Source organism: Hippopotamus amphibius, chromosome 9, assembly GCF_030028045.1.
Source record: "Hippopotamus amphibius kiboko isolate mHipAmp2 chromosome 9, mHipAmp2.hap2, whole genome shotgun sequence".
Classification (NCBI taxonomy): domain Eukaryota; kingdom Metazoa; phylum Chordata; class Mammalia; order Artiodactyla; family Hippopotamidae; genus Hippopotamus; species Hippopotamus amphibius.
This window is the reverse complement of record NC_080194.1, coordinates 105,848,287-105,868,423: the sequence shown is the minus strand read 5'-3', so window position 1 is coordinate 105,868,423 and position 20,137 is coordinate 105,848,287. Positions and strand designations below refer to the sequence as shown.

General features: G+C 47.7%; 1 protein-coding gene across 1 annotated transcript; it reads right to left on the bottom strand.

Moving 5' to 3' along the window:
• Positions 1-2,794: 2,794 nt before the first annotated feature.
• Positions 2,795-4,480, bottom strand: CCL24 (C-C motif chemokine ligand 24). The gene is made up of 3 exons (XM_057747312.1): positions 4,408-4,480; positions 4,032-4,149; positions 2,795-2,963 (listed from the first exon to the last, which is right to left on the bottom strand). The coding sequence occupies exons 1-3, from the start codon at positions 4,478-4,480 to the stop codon at positions 2,795-2,797; spliced, it is 360 nt and encodes a 119-aa protein (XP_057603295.1).
• Positions 4,481-20,137: the final 15,657 nt, after the last annotated feature.

The window sequence follows — 20,137 nt, the reverse complement described above, 5'->3', positions numbered from 1 at the left end:
GGAGTCAGACACATCACTTGCCTTTGGCAGAGACTCACAGGCCACCAGGGAGTGGGAGGGCTTCACAGAGGACTAGAGGGAAGCTGCAAATATGTCTCTTTTTTTGTTTTTAAAGATTTATTTATTATTTTTATTTATTTATTTTTCACTGCACTGAGTCTTCATTGCTGCATGTGGGCTTTCTCTAGTTGTGGTGAGGGGGGCTACTCTTTATTGTGGTGCACGGGCTTCTTAGTGCAGTGGCTTCTTGTTGCAGAGCACGGGCTCTAGGTGCACAGGCTTCAGTAGTTGTGACACACGGGCTTAGTTGCTCTGCAGCGTGTGGGATGTTCCCAGACCAGGGATTGAACCTGTGTTGCCTGCATTGGCAGGTGGATGCGTAACCACTGAGCCACCAGGGAAGTCTGCAAATATGCCTTGATTGGAGGCTCTTGGTCCGGGAAGCTGGAGGTGGGATAACTAGAAAGCAGACGTCATCTGTGATTGATTTGGGAATATATTTGGCGTTCTCTGGTTGGTTCTGAGTTGGAAAAAGGGGACAATTAGGAAGCTGGCAGTCATGACCAATCTTGTGCTGGTTCTGGGCTGGTTGCTACAGAGGCTGTGGGTCAGAGTTCTGCTGTCGCCTATGATCTGGCCAATGTCTGTTTGTAGTGCAGTTTCTGATCCCTGAAGATGCCAGCTCTCTTCCATTCTTAGAAAAACACTCTTGGGGGAATTCCCTGGTGGTCTAGGGGTTAGGACTCTTTGCTTCCACTGCAGGGGAACTGGTTGAGGAACTGGATCCCACGTAGCCACATAACGCGGCCAGAAAAAGAAAAGAGAGAAGCAAAGATGCTTTAAAAGAAGGAGGAGGAGGAGGTGGAGGAGGAGGAGGAGAAGAAATGTTCTTCTTTCCAGAGTGAAAGCTTAATCACCGTTCAGATGCCAGCTCTGTGCCAAGCATTTCTGCAGGCTTTCCTCCCCCACTGGGATGTCCTCTCTTGTTGTTTACGATACCCTCGATCCTGCTTTGTATCTGAGTTAAAAGAACCTTAATGGTCTGCGGCCAGGCCTTTCCGTGTTCTGCAGACTCTCCGCACTTGAGGGCTTGTTTTGAACCATGCAAGTTTGCCCTGCCCCCCACCTGCAGGAAGACCGCTCCTCCCCCTGGCTGACAATGACTGATGGAGCGGGGTGTAATTCTGAGGGGTGGGTCTCACACCACTTCCCAGTGGCTGGAGCGCTAATTTCCCTCTGCTCCATAACACACTCTTATTGGCTACCTTCCTTCCCTTGTATTACCTCATTCTCCTGGTGTTATTTCCTCTGCCTCCCAAATAGAATATTTGAAACCAAATCTTTGTTTCAGGGACTGCTTCTGGGAAAAACCCAAACAAAATAGAAAGGTTTCCTTATCCCCATTTTATAGACGATGGAAACTGAGGCTCAGAGAGGTTAAGTGACATATTCAAGGTCCTGCAGCTTATCAGTCAGGATTGGTATTAGATCCACACTGCTTTTGATTTGTGAGTGTTGGGTGTGTTATTTTTCTCCTAATCCTTTGAATCCAGAGACCACCTTCTATTATGTAACAGTCTTTGGCTGCCGAAACAGCTCCTTGCGCAGTAATATGCTCTGTTGAAATTTTTTATAAATTTAACTGAATCCAGCTATGCAAGTATGTTTTCCAAGGTTCATAACAAGACTCCCAAGGGCAGGGCACGACCACTTCTGGGATGCCCTGGACTCAGGTGCTTTCATTCCCTCCCAGCTCAGGGCGATTTCTGGGGCACACACTTCACTGTTGACACCCCAACCCTGCCGCCCAAGGGAGAAGAGAACAGGCAAGACATGGCCACCTTCGATGGAGAAATCACATTTTACTTGGATTGTTATTTGAGAACAGCTAGTGTGTCCATCTACACTCGACATACAAATCACACAGTATAGAAAAAAAAAAAAGCTGGGATCCTCTCCCTCCTCAGCTCCCATCCCATCACCAAAATGTGGGGAAAGACCAGCCTTAAAGGCAGAGTGGGTCTTTGTCCCCAAAGCAGCGCAGAACGAGCCTTGCCGTGAAGCAAAGCACCTCCTTTAACCCATATCTTCACAAAGGAATTCAACTCCCCAGGCTGGCCCCCCACCCAGGTCCTCCAGGTCCTTTTCATTACAAAAACCAGTGAGTTCCTGAAAAACTTTGTGAATCAAATCCCATGAGAGGTGGGCGAGGAGGGCCAGGATCTGGCAGTGAATGCGGCAAAGAGCCCTGCGCTTTTGCTGGGTTTTTATTCACGCGGGAGGCTGTAAGCGGGACAGGCCAGGAGCATCCCCTCTGTGACGGAGAGCTAAAGGTGTTGAGAGGTTGCCCATCCCCAGACAGATAGACAGACAGCCCGTAGGTCCCACCGCAAGACCAGAGAGCCCGTGGAAGCCCGCTGCAGGCGGAGGCACAAGCAGAGTCTGTTTGCAGGGTAGGCCTCGTGCACTTGGCTCTGATGCAACCCAGAGGTCAGAGAAGGGCCAGCTCCAGGTCAAGGGGAGGATAAAGGGCCACCGTGGTCCTCCTTGTGGGACCTTCTCCCCCAGCTTTGGGAAGGCAAGAGGCCCGGGATGCTTGAAGCCCCTGTTCAGGCCCCAGGAGCAGGCCTCCCCTGCCTTGAGTTTTTTAATGGACCGGACACATCCCCTGAGAATGACACTGAGAAACAAGAACTCCAGCACTCTACCCACCACCGCTGGCTCTCCAGGCCCCAAGCAGCCTGTCAGGGGACGAGACGCAGGCCCAAGCTCAGGGCCCGGGGCTGGGTGGGGGTTAGATGAAGGTGCGGTTGGCAGGGTGCCTCTGGACAGCGACTTTGGCACCCATCAGCTTGGTCCTAGTGGAGGCTTTCTTCCACTTGTCATCCAAGTTCTTCACGTACCTCTGGACCCACAGCAGCTTGGGGTCAGCACAGAACCTGTGGCCCTTCCTGGTGGTGAAGCTGGGGGAAGAGTGACAGGGCACACATGAGGCCTGGCAGGGGGGTTGGATCCCTTCCTTTCCTGAGGAGGTCGCATGGAAGCCCAGTGGACACGCTGCTGCCCCAGCCTCCTGGCAGGTTCCTGACACGATCAATGTCTTCTCTCTGTACGTCAGCAGCCCTTTATTTCAATAACCTCATGTTCATGTTCAATGACCTCCTTGTCAGATGGGGGAGGCCCAGGCCTGCCTTTAGATAACACTGGGTCTGAAGGGAGAGACACAAGGTCTACCCACAGGGACGAGAGGAGAAGATGCATCGAAAACCCCCAAGAAAAAAAGGCCTCCAGTTCCCACACTGTGCAAGGAGGTGTAGCCGATAAGGATGCCAGAGCTGGATGCTCCGAGTGGGGCATCCAGGCTGCAGAGCTGGCTCTGGTGCCAGTGGGGAAAATTATGAATAATAACAGAATTTTTTTTTCCTCAAAGATGCAGGCAAAATAAAGATTCAAAGTTTTAATTAATTTCCATACTGATAAAAATAATTCCATGAACTCTGTAAACCACTACATAAATGCTGTAGTGTAAAAAAAAACGTAAACAAGTGTTAACAACTTCAAACAATTCACTACAGGTAAATGACTACGCATGATAAATACTACCTTCTGGGTTAAGAAGAGAGCACATTTCTGCAGCATGCCACGGTTTACAAAGGCAGCTCACACTTGCTGTCGTATAACTCTGAAGTTATTTGGAGTCCTAAGTGACCTTGAGTAGGTCACCTTTCTGAGCCTCAGTTGCCCCTGTAAGATGGTGGTAACCAACTCCAGCTCATAGAACGGCTGAGAGGGTTGGTTAAGGGAATGTTACATGCCCCGAATGGTGCCTCGGATATATTTGGCGCTCAATACATGACTGTCAACTCTGAGTCCTCTTCTTAGTCTTATGGGTGAGGAAGCTGAGGCTCAGAGAGGTGAGGTGACCTCCCCAGGATCACAGAGCAGGGCCCTCATGACCCCAGCATGACCCTGGAGGCTCATCTCTCCCCACTCGCTTCCTGCTAGGTGGCGGAGGAGAAGTAATTACTTACATCACTCCGGCCTTGGGGCAGACGCTCTCGTTTGACAGCTGGTAGCTTATCACTCGGCTCTCGGGAATTTTCTTGGAAATGAAGGATATGCAACAGGAAGAGGGGATGATCACAGAGGCTGAAAGACAGGAGAGAGAAGAGCCGTGTTCTCTGCCAGCCTGCCCTAGACCCTGGGCTTCAACATGGACCCCGTCCCCTGTGCCAAGCACCTCCAGTCCAGCTACTGGGCTGCCCCCACTGAGGTGCTCAGCATTTTCCCAGCAGTCCCCTCCAGACCCAGGCTGCTCGGTCCTCCATCCTCTGCTGTGCCAGCCCAGCCACGCCCTTAGAACGGCCGTCCTGCCTGAGAGACCCAGGGCGGGGTCAGAGCTCTTACCTGCAGGGGCCATGCCGTAGGTGCACAGCGCAAGGAGCAGGAGGCTGGTTGCCACGGTCACGGGGCCTGCCATGTCCTGGAGAGCAGAGGAGGCAGCTCAGGGCTCACAGCGGGGGGCAGGAGGACAGGGGCTGGGATGCCTGGTTCCCTGCAGAGCACTCCAACTACCCCCTGGCCTTTACCAGGGCAGCTAGGAGGAAACATGTGCTTATATAGCCTCCTCTCTTTGGGGAGCCTTCCCCTCCCCTCCTTCAAAGTCCTGGAAGCCTCAGATCTGCAAAGGGGAAGTTGTTGCCAGCTGAGTCAGGGGTTATCTTGGCACTCTAAGAAAGGGCTGGAGGAGGAGGGCATGGCTCCACCAGGGAGAAGTGCAAATATGTTGGATGCACAGACAGAGGCTGATGGGGATCCTGGCTGTGCTGATCATTCACGTCTCTGAGCCTCAGTTTCTTCATCTGAAAATGGGTAAAGTCATCCTCTCCTTCCTTTCATTCATTCATTCATTCACCAACTCTCATTAGGCATGTACCATGTGCCAGGCTTCTGGTGGGGAGGCAGATGTGAGATCAGGTGCGCAGAATCAACTGTTACAGGTGCTGGTGGAGTGGGCTGGAGCGAAGCAGATGCTGTCTCTGTTTATTACTGTCCCCTCGGACCCCTTTCCCATGTTGATACACACCAGCTCTTGGTGACCGTGCATTCGCAGCCCCCAAGCTGCCGGAGCCGCCTGGGCTGCAGGCTCTAGGAAAGTGGGAAGTGCCTGGGAATTTACATCCTCGGGGAAGCCCTTGACCAATCAATGCCTGCTGGAGGGGTACAGACTCCAGGTCCAAGGGGACATGCTCTGTTTCTCTGGTTCCTGGTGGCATGGAGCCAGTTTCCTACTGCAAGTCAGGACTTGGCTGTCCCGCTCCTTTGGGGTGTGTTTCTCCCTCCCGCACTAGTTTCCCCTGGAAGCACCATCTGGTAAACTACTGGCCCCCAAGTCCTCGTCTCAGGGTCTCCTTTGGGGACTCAAGCCTGAGACAAGGGGTGTGCGCAGAGGAATGGGGGACATGGGGAGGACGGGCCAGTTCTGCTGGGAGGAGAATGGAGAACGCACTTGTGGAGAGTGTGGGGATGACTGTGCGGAGATTTGGAGGATGAAAGGCAGTGGGGACCGTGCTGGGGCCTTGAAAACCGTAATACTCCGCTCAGTTGTCAGACACAGTGGGATAGGACACCCACCTCACTCCACCCTGAATTCCAGGCTCCCAGCCTGGGACCCCATGTTTAGAGACTCTTGTCACTGTTGCATCCATTCCCAAACCCTCTCCCAGCCCTCTCCATCCCACCTCTCATGGAAACACCTGGCTTTCTCCCGCCTCCCTGCTCTGGCCTCCCAGGAGCACACCTGTGTGACAGCACAGTGGCTCACATCACCTGGCTGATGATGACAGGCTGTGGGTCTACGTCTCCCACTTGACCATGAACACCTCGAGATCAATGTCTCATTTCCACACCCACCAAGTCCCGTGCAGATCACCTGTCCCATGGCCAGTGTTTGTAGAATGGAATATATAACCGACCGACTCTGGATCAGGGACTGCCACGTGGTCTCTGCCCAGCACAGCTGGGGTCAGCGTGTACACAGAGGAGCCACGAGGCGGGTCCTCTGATGGGGACAAGACTGAAGTTGAGGAGGCCAGCAGTGCCTGATCTCCTCATCGTCCTCATTTATGGACTGAAAAGTGCTGAGCATCCCAGTTACCTCCTTACTAGCTTTGCACCTTCCCCTCCCCAGCCAGCAGGAACAACCCTCACCTGGTAGAGATTGGGGAGCATTCAATGAGAGCCCTTTACGCACGCAAGGGCTTCTCACGGGTCCCTTTCAGGAAGCCCCTTCTAATCTTTGCTCCTCAACCCTTCAGAGGGGATTGCCTGCTGACTCTCGGTTTTATGACTCAGGGGGTGCTGGGAGGGATAGCTAGAGAAGGAAGAGGCAGAGGCATCATGTAGGAGAAGGGTGAGGACCGGGCTGAGCAGGGTGGAAAGTCTTTGCTCGTGGACCATATGTTGCAACAAGAGTGGGATGGCAGAAGGTCATCTGTGGGAGGGTTTGGGGTGGGGTGCCTCACCCCAATTAGTAACACTGTTTAGGGGGTTTCCCAAGATGTTTTTTAAAAAAACACCCAGTCTTGCTGCTCTGTCTGGGGAAGTAGGTAAGGCAGGGATTACCAACCCATTTTACAAAAGGAAAAACTGAAATCTACAAGAGGTAAGTGACTAGACACCACCACAGAGCCACCACAGAGCCACGCAATGCCGATCCTCAAAATGGGAACCTCCACGTTCCCACCGGAAGAGGGGAATCCCAACAGCCAGAGCGATTATTCAGAGTAAGAGCGGGAGAAGTAGGAGGTTCCAGGAGAGCAGAAGAGAAAGGGATAACTATTGTAAACGGTGCTGCGATGAACACTGGCCTGCATGTGTTCTTTCGGACCATGTTTTTCTCCAGATATATGCCCAGGAGTGGGACTGCAGGATCACATGGTAGGAGAGCTAACTTTTAGATAGAGGAGGAGGAGGAGAAGGAGGAGGAGGGAGAGGAGAGAGGAGGGGGATGAGGAGGAGAATGGGGATGAGGGGCAGGAGCCCAAGACATCGGATACAGGCAAAGACTTGGGGAAGGGAGGGGGAGAGGAGAGTGGAGAAGATAGGGGGCTCTGTGAGGCCCCCAGAACCCCTCAGATCCAGCTCAGACCCTGCCCCTCGCCCGGCCATGCTTTGTCCACCCGAGAAGTGGGGTGCTGGCCAGAACTGCGTCTCCCCGTGTGTGGCAGTCACATCACCACGGGTGATACCAGAGCGGGCATTGTTCATTTTAATTTATGTCTTGTCGTGGTCTCCCTCTGTGACGAGGGGTTTTGTATTTATGATAGCGACGGAAAAAATATGAGTTGACAAAAAAAATAAAGCAAATCACAGAACAAATGGTATGCACATAGGACAAAAACAAAGACCATATATCTGATCAGATATCCAACAATATCTGAAGCCTGGGAAGCCTGGCCAGGGTCCCTTCTGAGGGCCTTTCCCCTCCGACGTTCTGTACACCAGTGGAGCCGGCCCTGGGGAGGAGGATGGGAATCAGAGCAGTGGTCCTGCCCTGGCAAACCGTAGCTGAGGTGCTGTCCTGCTTGCCTCTCCTGGGGGAGCCACACCGTGAGTGGTGCGGTAGCACAGAACGCAAAGCTGTGGGAAGCTGGGCCGATCAATGGACAGTAGCCAAGGGGACGAGGGGGCTCCAAGACACATCTAACAAGAAAAAATCGGGAGAAGTGGGCTGTTCGCTTGGATGAGAAACGACTTCCATATCTGAAGATGTGTCCCAGCAAGAGAGAATGGGCCCTGGTGGCCCTAAATACTACAAAAATAGACTACAGGCAAGGGTTGCCACCTCAGGGTGGAGTGGATGGGGCAGGAGGGATGGCCGATGGAGCAGAGCCTGGCTTGCCTATGGAATTGCTAAGTACTTTAGAGCCCTTGTCCTCTGTTACTTTCCTCACTTTAAATGCAAGGAAACTGCAGCTCAGAGGTCAGGAAAGGGGAGCTGGCGTGTGAACTGATTTCTGTCTGAGTTCAAGGTTCATGTGGCGCCTCTGACCAGTAGAGATCCACCTTGATCCTGTGGGTGGCGGGGCCACCTGGTTTGAGGTGTAGGGTTAACGAGGTCAGATCTGTGGTCTTGTGACAGGGTTGGATCCACTGGCAGGTGTGGTAGGAAGGGGCTGGGGGCAGGGAGGTTGACTGGAGGTTGTATAGCTGCCCAGGGCAGGGACAGTCAGGGATTGAAGCACGGGTCAAGAGAGCTTAATCTGGCTCCACTCCATGTATTAGATCTACCTGAAGAGCCTGGAGGAGAGGGCGATGCAGAATCTGGGGTGCCCCCTGCTACGTTCCAGATTGTGGGTAAGAAGCACCTGTGGGTTTCCTAAGACCAACTGCATGGAAGTCAGCCCAGAACCCACCTTTTTAAGCCCTTCCCTAAACCCTGAGAAGACTGGTCCGTAACCATGGTTCAGAAGACCACCTTCTGGATGTGAGAGTCATCTGCCAGCATTAAAATCTTAGCTCAGCTCTTTAGCTGTGTGGCCAACGTTATTTAACTCTTCCAGGTCTTAGCATCCACACCCCATCTGTAAAATAGGACATAATCACAGTATCTGCCTCCTGGGTTATTGCGAAGATTCAATGAGATGACTCATGTCAAGTGTTTGGTTCCCTGTCTCCAAAGGTCAAGTGCCCACAAAAGGATGGTCATTCTTTTTCCTTTTTTTACCCAACAAATATTTATTATCTACCAAATGACAGGTACAGTTCTGGGGACAAGGGATCCAGGAGTGAACACAACTCAAAAAGCCCATTCCTTCATGGAAATACCATTCTTATGTTGGGAGATAATATGTAATGTATAAAACGGTGACAATTGTATCCTATAATCTGTAAGGCAATGACATATAAAATGCCTTTTGTAAGTAGCCTTTTACAAACTCTTCATTGACTGGAAGGATTAAAAATTTTACAAAGGGACTTCCCTGGTGGTCCCGTGGCAAAGAATCTGCCTTCCAATGCAGGGGACGCAGGTTTGATCCCTGGTTGGGGAACTAAGATCCCACATGCCTCTGGGCAACTAGGCCTGTGCACCACAACTACTGAGCCCAAGCACCACAACTAGAGAGCCTGCATGCTGCAACCAGAAAGAAGCCCGTGTGCCGCAATGAAAGATCCCGCACGCATCACTGAAGATCCCGTGTGCCACAACTAAGACCCAATGCAGCCAAAAATAAAAAATCAAATAAATCAAATAAATAAATATTTTCTAAAAAAGAATTTAAAAAATTTTACAAAAATATTGGCTTCTTTATTAAAGAGGTAGTTCAGTAAAGTGCATACCTGTTAGTATATTTCAGCAAGCAAAAAGTGGTTATTCTTTTTTTTTTAATAAATAAATTTATTTATTTATTTGGCTGAATTGGGTAGGTCTTCGTTTCTGCAGGCTTTCTCTAGTTGCAGAGAGTGGGAGCTACTTTTTGTTGCGATGTGCAGGCTTCTCATTGCAGTGGCTTCTCTTGCTGCGGAGCACGGGCTTTAGGCACGCAGGCTTCAGTAGCTGCGGCACGTGGGATCAGTAGTTGTGGCACATGGGCTCCGTAGTTGTGGCTTGTGGGCCCCAGAGCACAGGCTCAGTAGCTGTGGCACACAGACTTAGTTGCTCCGTGGCATGTGGGATCTTCCCAGACCAGGGATGGAACCCGTGTCCCCTGCATTGGCAGGCAGATTCTTAACCACTGCGCCACCAGGGAAGACCCAAGGTGGTCATTTTTGTTTTGTTGTTTTCATTACAACAACTTGTTTACAAGCTGGTGGACTGACTAAGCCATCCACAGGCTCTTTGGTGACCTTTAATATATCATGGCATTTAATCTAATCTTTACAATAATGACCCTGTGGAGTAGATAATATTCATTTTATTGTACAGAGGTAAAGTAACTTATTCCTGGTCACACGGTCCCTGACTGCACCTTGTTTGTAGCTGAAACCTGAACCACCATACAGGGTGTAAGAAATGTGGGGGAAGTGAGGGAGAAAAAGATTAAGAAAGAGAAGGAAAATGGACAAGCTGATTCTAAAATTCATGTGGAAATGCAAGGAACTCAGAACAGCCAAAACAATCTTGAAATGAAAAAATTGGAGGACTAACATTTCCGGATTTCAAAACTTACTGCACCCTAAAGTAATCAAGACAGTTTGATACTGGCATGAGGATAGACATATAAATTAATAGAACAGATTTGAGAGTCTGGGAAGAAACCCTTACATTTATAGTCAACTGATTTTTGCCAAGGTTGCCAAGGTCATTCATGGGAAAGAACAGTCTTTTCAACGGTTGGTGCTTGGACAACTGGATATTCACATGCAGACAAATAAAGTGAAACCTTACTTCATATCACATACAAAAATTAACTCAATATGGAGCAAAAGCTTAAATGAAAGAGATAAAACTATAAAACTCTTAGAAGAAAACATAGGTGTAAATTTTCATGACCTTGGATTAAGTAAGTTTCTTTGATATGATACCAAAAGCACAAGCAAGCAAGGAAGAAATAAATTTGGACTTCTTTAAAATTAAAAACTTTCATGAATCAAAGCACACTGTCAAGAAAGTGAAAAGTCAACCCACATAATGGGAGAAAACCTTTGGAAATCATCTAATAATTCTAGTATCCAAGATACATAAACAAGTCCACAATACAAAGACATATAACCCGATTTAAAAATAAGCAAAGAATTTTTAACTAGACATTTCTCCAAAGAAGATATAAAAGTGGCCCATAAGCACATGAAAAGATGCTCAATATCATTAGTCAACAGAGAAAAGAAAATAAAAACCACAATGAAATATCACTTCGCAGCCACAAGGATGGCTATGAAAAGAAAAACCAAACAACAGAAAATAAAAAGTGCTGGCAAGGAAATGGGAACCCTTGTACATTATTCATGGGAATGTAAGATGGTGTAACCACTATGGAAAAGTTTAGCAGTTCCTCAAAATTTAAACCTAGAATTACAACATGACCCAATAATTTCACTCTGAAGTGTATACTCTAGAAAACTGAAAACAAATATTTATACAGAAACTTGTACATGAACATTTATAGCTGCATCATTCATGGTAGCCAAAAAGTGGAAACAAACTAAAGTCCATCAGTTGATAAATGGATAAACAAAGGTACAATGGAATATACAGTGGATTTTTTTTTTTTAATTTTTTAAAATTTTTTCTCTTTTAAGCCGCCTCCCGCCGCGCCTCCGCCGCCGCCTCCCCAGCCTCGGCCCCGGCCCCCGCCCCCGGCGGCTCCTCCCCACCCCTGTCCCTCCCCTCCCCTCCCCCTCCGCCTCCTCCCCCTCCCCTCCTCCCCTCCCCCTCTGGATTTTTTTTTAAGCTCTTTATTGGAATATAATTGCTTTACACTCTTGTACCAGCTTTTGAGGTACACCAAAGTGAATCAGCTGTATTTAGACATATATCCCCATATCCCCTCCCTCCCATGACTCCCTCCCACCCTCCCTGTCCTGGTCCTCTACGGCATCACCCATCATCGAGTTGATCTCCCTTTGTTATACAGCAATTTCGCACTATCTACCTATTTTACAGTTGGTAGTATAAATATGTCTATGCTACTCTCTCGCTTTATCCCAGCTTCCCCTTCACCCCCCCCCCCAACCCCATGTCCTCCAGTCCATTCTCTGCATCTGCATCCTTATTCTTGCCCTGTCACTGGGTTCATCAGTACCATTTTTTTTTTTTGATTCCGTATATATGAGTTAGCATACAGTATTTGTTTTTCTCTTTCTGGCTTACTTCACTCTGTATGACAGACTCTAGGTCTATCCACCTTATTACATATAGCTCCATCTCATTCCTTTTTATGGCTGAGTAATATTCCTGTGTGTATATGTGCCACATCTTCTTTATCCATTCATCTGCTGATTGGCATTTAGGTTGCTTCCATGTCCTGGCTATTGTAAATAGTGCTGCAATGAACATTATGGTACATGTTTCTTTTTGGATTATGGCGTTCTCTGGGTATAGGCCCAGTAGTGGGATTACATACAGTGGAATTTTATTCAACAATAAAAAGGAACGAAGTACCAATATATGCCTTATGTTAAATGATGGACACAACAGGCCAGACATGTGTGATTCTATTCATAAGAAATGTTCAGAATAGACAAATCCATAGAGACTTAAAGTAGATTACTGGTTGCCAGGGGCCTGGGAGGAGGAGAAAGTAGGGAGATACAGGGTTTTTTTTGGAGAGGTGATGAAAATATTCTAGAATTTGATAGCAGTGAGTGTTGTACAAATTGTGCATGCATGCTTTAAAAGAGTTGAAATGATGAATTTTATGTGATGTGGATTTTATCCCAATTAAAAAATTAAAGGAAAAAAGAAAGAGAAGACGCTGAGGAAACATTCAAAATGTTTGTTCAAATAGTGGGACCTTCATGGCTTTATTAAGGCCACACCCAGTTTCAGAGTCCTCGTCTGCCTTCCTCATGAGGTCTGACTTTCATCCAACGGTCTGATTTATTAGACTGGAAACCAAGAGGGCACAGGTGGGCAGGGAGCAGCGGGTTTTCCCCCCGTCCTCCCCTACCCTGGGCACACTTCCTGGCAAGCAGGCAGACAAGGAAGCTTCCTTCTGTGAGGCCCATGTCTGAGTCCTTGGAGAGTGGAAGCTTGAGGGTCTCTTTTCTCTCTTTTTTTCCTCCCATGACCCTCCTCAGACCCCAGTGTCTCCTTAAGTCCCTCCGTCCCTTCTTATATCAAAACCTTCTCTATAGAAAGGCAATAAAATGCACTCTTTCCCTCTACACCTAAGTGACTGACAACAGCTTAAAATAAGAGGCTTCTTGTATTCTAGGCCTCTGCAAATGAGGACCATGGGAGCCAGGTTTCTCCTTCTTGGAGAAGGATGTTGAAAATATGCAAAGGCAGACAGAGTGGGTGAACCCAAGGATGCTGAATTGAAAGAAGTGGTATCTGTGTACATATAACCTTTCAGAAACACTGATGCACCAGTAGCAATGAGCATACCTAGCAAGGATATTTCTCCTTGGAGAAGTGAATGATTCTTGTCCTGGGTCAAAGAATGTAGAACTTGGAATATCTTTTTAGTCCCAGAAAATAAGAAATTGCTCAAAGAATCATGGGGTTATGTCAAAAAGACACAGGAGCCAGCTCTCAGGAGCTCACACTGGCCAAATCTGGGACAGTTGGACCAGTAATAGTTAATAGTGGTGTACTGAATAAACTAAGAATCAATCAATCAACAAAGAAACAAAGTAAAGTTTGGGGTTGAATTTTGTCTCCCCCCAGAAATGAATGTTGGGGTCCTAACCCCCAGTACCTCAGAATGGGATCTTATTTGGAGATAGGGTCTCCACAGAGATAATAAAGTTAAAATGAGATCATTGGGCCCAGATCCAATATGACTGGTGTCCTTGTAAAAAAAAGGAAAATTAGACACAGAGATAGACACACAGAGGGAAGAGGACGTGAAGACACAGGGAGAATACGGCTATGTACAAACCACAGAGAAAGCTTTGGACCAGATCCTTCCCTCAGAGCCCTCAAGGAGGAACCAACCTAGCTGACGACTTGATCCTGGACTTTTGGTGTTCAGAACTGACTGCAAGCAAATAAATTTCTGTTGTTTAAGCCCCTCAGTTTGTGGTACTTCATTATGGCAGCCCAAGCAATCTAGGGAGAGACGAGAAAGCTTTACTCTACAGTAGGATGTCAACTACTAAGTGTAGAAGAAATGACGGAGTTAGAAAATCATCCACGGATGCTAAAATTAGTGGGTAAACCTGTTGTAAGAGATAGGATATTTACATAGTCTCAAAGTATCTCCCCACAAATCACGTGTTAATTACAAAGAGAAAAAATGGTGACTTGATAGTGAAGAAACCTGGGGGACAAATTTCTTAAAAACCATGTGAGTCTTCCTAGGAAGGTTTGGAACTGGACTGGGGACAAGGAGAGAATCAGCTCTGGTATACTGGAATGTTCTATACCCAGACCGTTAAAAACCAGCTGTACAAACTTGAGCAAGTCACTCACTTCTCCCAAGCTTCCATTTCCTCATCTACATAGTGGGCAGGGGGTGGGTGTGACACGATCATGAGACTCCAAGGAAGTCATAGATATGAGAGCTTTTAGTAAACTTCAAAGCACGGTGCCTCTGCAAGTCTTCACCACCTAACAGCAATCAGAGCCTTAAGCTGATTAGAGGAATTAAGCCCATTTCAGGCATTAGACAGCAGAGGAGAAAATATATGGGGTCATTAGGGGCCCCTAAAATTGAATTTCAAGGCAGTTTGGCTCTGCTGCCCCTCCCCCCCCCCCTTTTTCCATTTAATGTTTATTGAGCACAGACTGTGTCAAACACCTTTTTGGGCACCGGGCATACAGCCATAAACAACATCCACGTTCAGATAAGTCTCCTAAAGCATGAAGAGAATGCTTCTGGAGGTGAAAACTGTTTCCAAAGAAAACTTTAAAAATTATTTGGAACAATGACTGCATCATAGATATAAAAACTGACCTCCTACATTTTACTAGTTTGAAGAAAACTTGGCATTGAACACAAAGAGTAGACATCGTGATGACCTGATACACTAGAAATTCTGACTAACAGTAACCATATCATCTGGTGATGTCAAGTTGAACCATCAAAAAGACAAGATTTCACAACTGAGACAAATTGGTTTACTTTCCATTTTTAAAATGCATTGAATTCTGCTGGCTCTTGAATGGACTTTAAGGAAGAAGGAAAATGACTTGGAAGAGAGGACCAACAATATTGGAGTTGTCCTTTTCTTGGGATCTTGGGGCTGGGTGTCAGATCTGTTTCAAGATCCTTCCCGGGGTAGATGAAATGGATGTGTTTTAAGAGGTTGAAAAAAAATCTGTCTCCTGGCCCTGCTTGTCTGACACAGATAATTGATAATTGCCCGCTTAAATAACTTGCCCTTTGTTAAAATGCAAAGGTGTTTCTTGGTAGGGATAACAAATCCCCCACATAAACCCACTAATAAAAATTAACCAAACTTGTGACTTCCCTGGTGGAGCAGTGGTTAAGAATCTGCCTGCCAATGCAGGGGACACGAGTTCGATCCCTGGTCCAGGAAGATCCCACATGCCTCTGAGCCACTAAGCCTGTGCGCCACAGCTACTGAAGCCTGTGTGCCACAGCTAGTGAAGCCCGTGTGCCACAGCTACTGAAGCCCGTGTGCCTAGAGCCTGTGCTCAGCAACAAGGGAAGCCTGCACACTGCAACAAAGAGCAGGTCCCGCTCTCCACAACTAGAGAAAGCCTGTGCGCAGCAACAGAGACCCAACGCAGCCAAAAACAAAATTAAAAAAAAAACCAAACTTAACCAAGCTATTCATCCATCTATCCATCCACCTACCCACCCATCCATCCACTCATTGAACGCTGCTGTATACCAGGTGCCCTGCTCATCCCGGACATCCCAGGGGAATTATACATAAGTGATGCTCTCCAGGAATTCACACTGACCACTGAGAGACAAAGGCAATTTTGATACAAGTGCTAAGTGCCCAAATGGAGGAGGTAAACCTGGGCCACACTGGAGAGAGCAGAAGAGGTCAGAGAAAACTTCCTGGGAGATGCCTCCAGAGCTGAGTAAGGCTGATCAAGGGGACGGACTGGGGCGGGGGTGGTGGAATGGAGACCTGGTAGAGAGAGGGGTGTTCCAGGCTCTGGAGGCCACAGGTATGAGGTCAAGGAGGAGGAGGTGACTTGGTTAGGTCTGGAGTTTTACAGAAATCACTCTGGTTTTGGGGTAACCAGAGTAGAGAGACAGTTGTGGAGGCTGTGGTGGGGACCCAGGAGGGAGAGGCGGAGGCAGTGAGAGGGAAAAGAAGGGGAAGGATTAGAAAGCTATCAGCTCGTCAGGATTTGCCATCCTGTTAGTTGAGGAGGAAGAAGGAGGTGACCAGGGTAACATTCAGGTTTCGGATGTGGGTGCGTGTGGGGGGGTGGGGCCGTTCATGGAGGAGAATTCACCAGCAGAAGCAGGTCTGGGTGAAAGCCATGGGGCCAGTTGGGTTCAGAGTACTGGGGGTTCGAGGAGAGCCTTCTAGTATGTGGCACGCAGGGCGGTAGCGAGAAGTCTGGACATCCGACAGACTATTCGAGCAAGAAGGCCCTTATGGAGTCTCACATCTCCTGACGTTTTGCAGATGGGAGCTGGAGGTCCACAGAGATTTCGCAGATCAAATGCTCTCACCCAGCCCAGCCCCAGACCCTGACAGCCTAGCACCATGGAAAGAGCACAGCCCTAGAGGCAGCCTATCCTGGGTTCCAGCCCTGCCCCTACTAGTGGCCCCAGGCTAGGTGTTTAATTTCTCTGAAGCTCAGACAATTTGATGGAAGAAGGGAGTGCGAAAGCTCACTACCCAGGGTGATGGGGGGGTCTTGAGCCTCAGTGAAGGACTCCATTCCAGGCCTTCCTCGATGACTTGACAAATTGCCACCAGACCAGACCAGCATCCCTCCAGGTTTTCCCTTAAAGCCCCACTGAACTCTTACCTGATCCTCTTGTTATTCCCATTTCACAGGTGAGGAAACTGAGGCTCACAGAAGTAAAATGACTCACTCCAGCCCCAAAGCCATGATGCAGTAGGGCTGGTCCTACAACTTTCGGTGAAGAACCATAACATCAGATGGGCCACTCTGTTGCGCCGTACGGATACCAACATGCTGAGCCCCGTTCCTCAGTACCTCTCAAATCCATCCCTTCCTGTCAACCCTTCACTGCCACCACCTCTGCCCGGGCTCCATCAGCTCCCTCCTGGATTCCTGCCCCAGCCTCCTAACTGAAGCTGGCTGAAGATGGACAGAGTGTCTGGAGTTTAAAGCGAGGAAGATGCAGGAAAGAGCCAGAAGGATGGATGGGCGCTGGGGCGGGAAGCGCAGGGGATTCGGGAGAGCGGGCTGCGGATGTCACTGCTACCCATGGTACCCTCCCCACTCACTACCCAGTACACACACAGTCCCAGAGGACTGGGAACAGGTGGCCCTGGGAGCCACTTACCTGGAGGTGACAAAGTGACACTCGTAGCACCAAGTCTAGAAATGTTTCCCCTCTCTTATCAAGTCTGGGAGAGTAGTAGGGGAGGAGGAGCCTCCAGGGCAGGGAGGGGAGTCTCCTGTATATTTCACTTTTGCTTGGCTTGGAAACTCAGGAGCCCAAAGTTTATGAGGACTTTTGAGAAGTTGGCTTCACAGCATCAGGCAGGTGAATGTGTGGGGTGAGAGGCCATCCTGTCGGGAGACCATGGGAGCCCATTGTCAAGGTGGATTTCTCCCCAAACAGCCTAAACCTGGCCCTGGAAGAGATGTGGCCCTGGACAGGGCAAGGGGGAGACAGGTGAGAGCTATGAAGCAACTTGTCCTTTGGTCTCTTGATAGGAGGGCTTCGCAGAGCTCAACTCTTTTTTTTTTTTTTCATAAAGCACATTTATTTTATTGGGCTATAAAAAAAATACAGACTTGGAAAGTGAATATGATGTAATCTCAAAGGCAAAGCAATAGTTAATAGAGATGAAGGTCTCAAAAAACAGGCATCAAGGCCAAGGCGTAAAAATAAAGGTCTGTGGCCAAGGCTGGTGGAGATAAAATACCACACGGTAATGATCGCATATGATTGGGGCCAGTGAAAGGAGTGTTACCAAGGGTGCAGGAGGGAGTAAGAAGTATTTCCCAGTTAGCGATGTTCACTTTTTAATTTCTCCCCAAGAATGTTTTCTATTTCCTCAAAAGAAGGAAAAAGATAAAAAATTAACCCTCACCTTTAATAAAATTTAATAAAATAAATTGCAGTGAGTCTTTTAACAGACACGCAACATCAATATGTAATATGCTTGTTTCAGACTGAAACGGGGTTAGAAAATATGATTATGTAATGAATCAAAAATTTCATTGTAGACCTGCTTGTTGATGATGTATATAAACATACTAGTAAAGTAAGACTCTTGACTAAGTAATAAAAACTAAAGGTATGTTTATGTCAGTGGCTCAGCACATGAAATTAACCCAAAAATCAACAATGGAAAAATCTCGTAAATTTCACATAATCTAAGTTTTACTTGCAGCATGAATTTATGCCTTCACTATATTTGTTTCTACCACACAGCATGCTTATATTATTGGAGGCCAGAGCTCAATTTAACAGAAGCAGGAGCACAGATAGTGGTACAGAAACCAGCTGGCCCAGTCTGCCTGGTGAACCCGCACAGCTGTAAACCGAAGGGAACTAGAAGTTCTCCTTGCATGTCTCAGTGTCACTGCTACTGCCTAGATGTTGGAGGCCCCAGGGGAACAGAAGTAGGGGTCAAGAGGTAAGGCTCAGAGAAGAAAGACATTGGGAGTGGGCTGAGCCCTCCGGAGACAAATCTGCCCCCCTTGGATGGTAGTGAGATCCCCAACAAGGGGGCCATGCAGGCACCTCCTGGCAGAGCTCCGAGTAGGAAATTCAAGCTTCAGAAGAGGAAGTTCTTTTTGGCTCCGGGATTCTGGGATCCAGGGAAGGACCCATCTCGGACTCAGTCATTAGAACTCAGAGTCCAATGGAAAGACAAACACATAAATGAATAATTACACTATAGCATGATAAGGCATAGAGAGCGGAGAGATTAAGAGCGTGAGCCTTAGAGGCAATTAGGCCTGGGTTCAGACTCTGGCTCTATCAGCCTTGGTTTTGTCATCTGTGAACAGGGGATGAACCCCTTTTATTATGGGAAGAGAGTGAACCATTTGCTGTACATAATGTTCCTGGCAGGGTGCCTGGCCTGCAATAAATGCTAACCAGGGGGATTCATTGCTAGTGCCACGCACCTGCCGGACACAGAGGTACAAAGGGCGCTGGGAACACAAAGGAAGACACGGTTCTGCGTGGGGGATGGGGAAGCTTCAGAAAAGAAGACAGCCCACTCCTGGACAGGTATCTGGAGAAAACCATAATTCGAAAAGATACATATGTGTACCTCAATGTTCACTGCAGCACTATTTACAATAGCCAGGACATGGAAGCAACCTAAACGTCCATTGATGGAGAAGTGGATAAAGAGGATGTGGTACATGTATATAAGGGAATATTAGCCATAAAAAAGAATGAAATAATGTCATTTGCAGCTACGTGGATGGACCTAGAAATTGTCTGACTTTCTTTACTCAGTATGACAGAGAAAGACAAATATCACTTGATATTGCTTATATGTGGAATCTTAAAAAATCATACAAATGAACCTATTTACAAAATAGAAATAGAGTCACAGGTGCAGGAAACAAACTTATGGTTATCAAGGGGGAAAGGGGAGGGGAGGGATAAACTGGGAGATTGGGATTGACATATACACACTACTATATATAAAATAGATAACTAATAAGGACCTACTGTATAGCATAGGGAACTCTACTCAATACTCTGTAATGACCTATGTGGGAACAGAATCTAAAAAAGAGTGGATATATGTATATGTATAACTGATTCCCTCTGCTGTACACCTGAAACTAACACAACATTGTAAATCAACTATATTCCGATAAAAATTAATTAAAAGAAAAAAGCAGCAGGAGCTCCCACAGGACAAGGGGTAAGGGCATTCCAAGCCAATGGGAAGCCTGGTGAGCAGTGGATTGTCTGAGTTCTGGAAGGTGATGGGAGCAGGTGAGATTGGGAGTTTAGGGGCAGAGATAACACACTGAACCTCAATTGTCCTGCCCCAAATGCAACTCACATATTATTCCTTAATGTCCAGGGAAGTCACCATTGTCCCCTCCCCATATCTAATAATGTCTCTAATTTTGTTGATTGTACCTTTTTAACTCCCAGACCTCTATGTTCCTTCTCAACCCCATTCCACTGTCCCTCAACTTGCCTCCCTCCAATCTGTTCTGCACACAGATGCCAGAAAGCTCTCCTAAAATGCAAACCAGCCCTGCTCAGTCCCCTGCCTAAAATCCTTCACTAGGACCCCATCACCAACAACTAAATTTCATCCATTCCATCATTTCCATATTTTCTACCACTTCTTTCCACCACGCAATCTATTATACACTTAATTGAAATTGATTTCATCCAGAAATGTC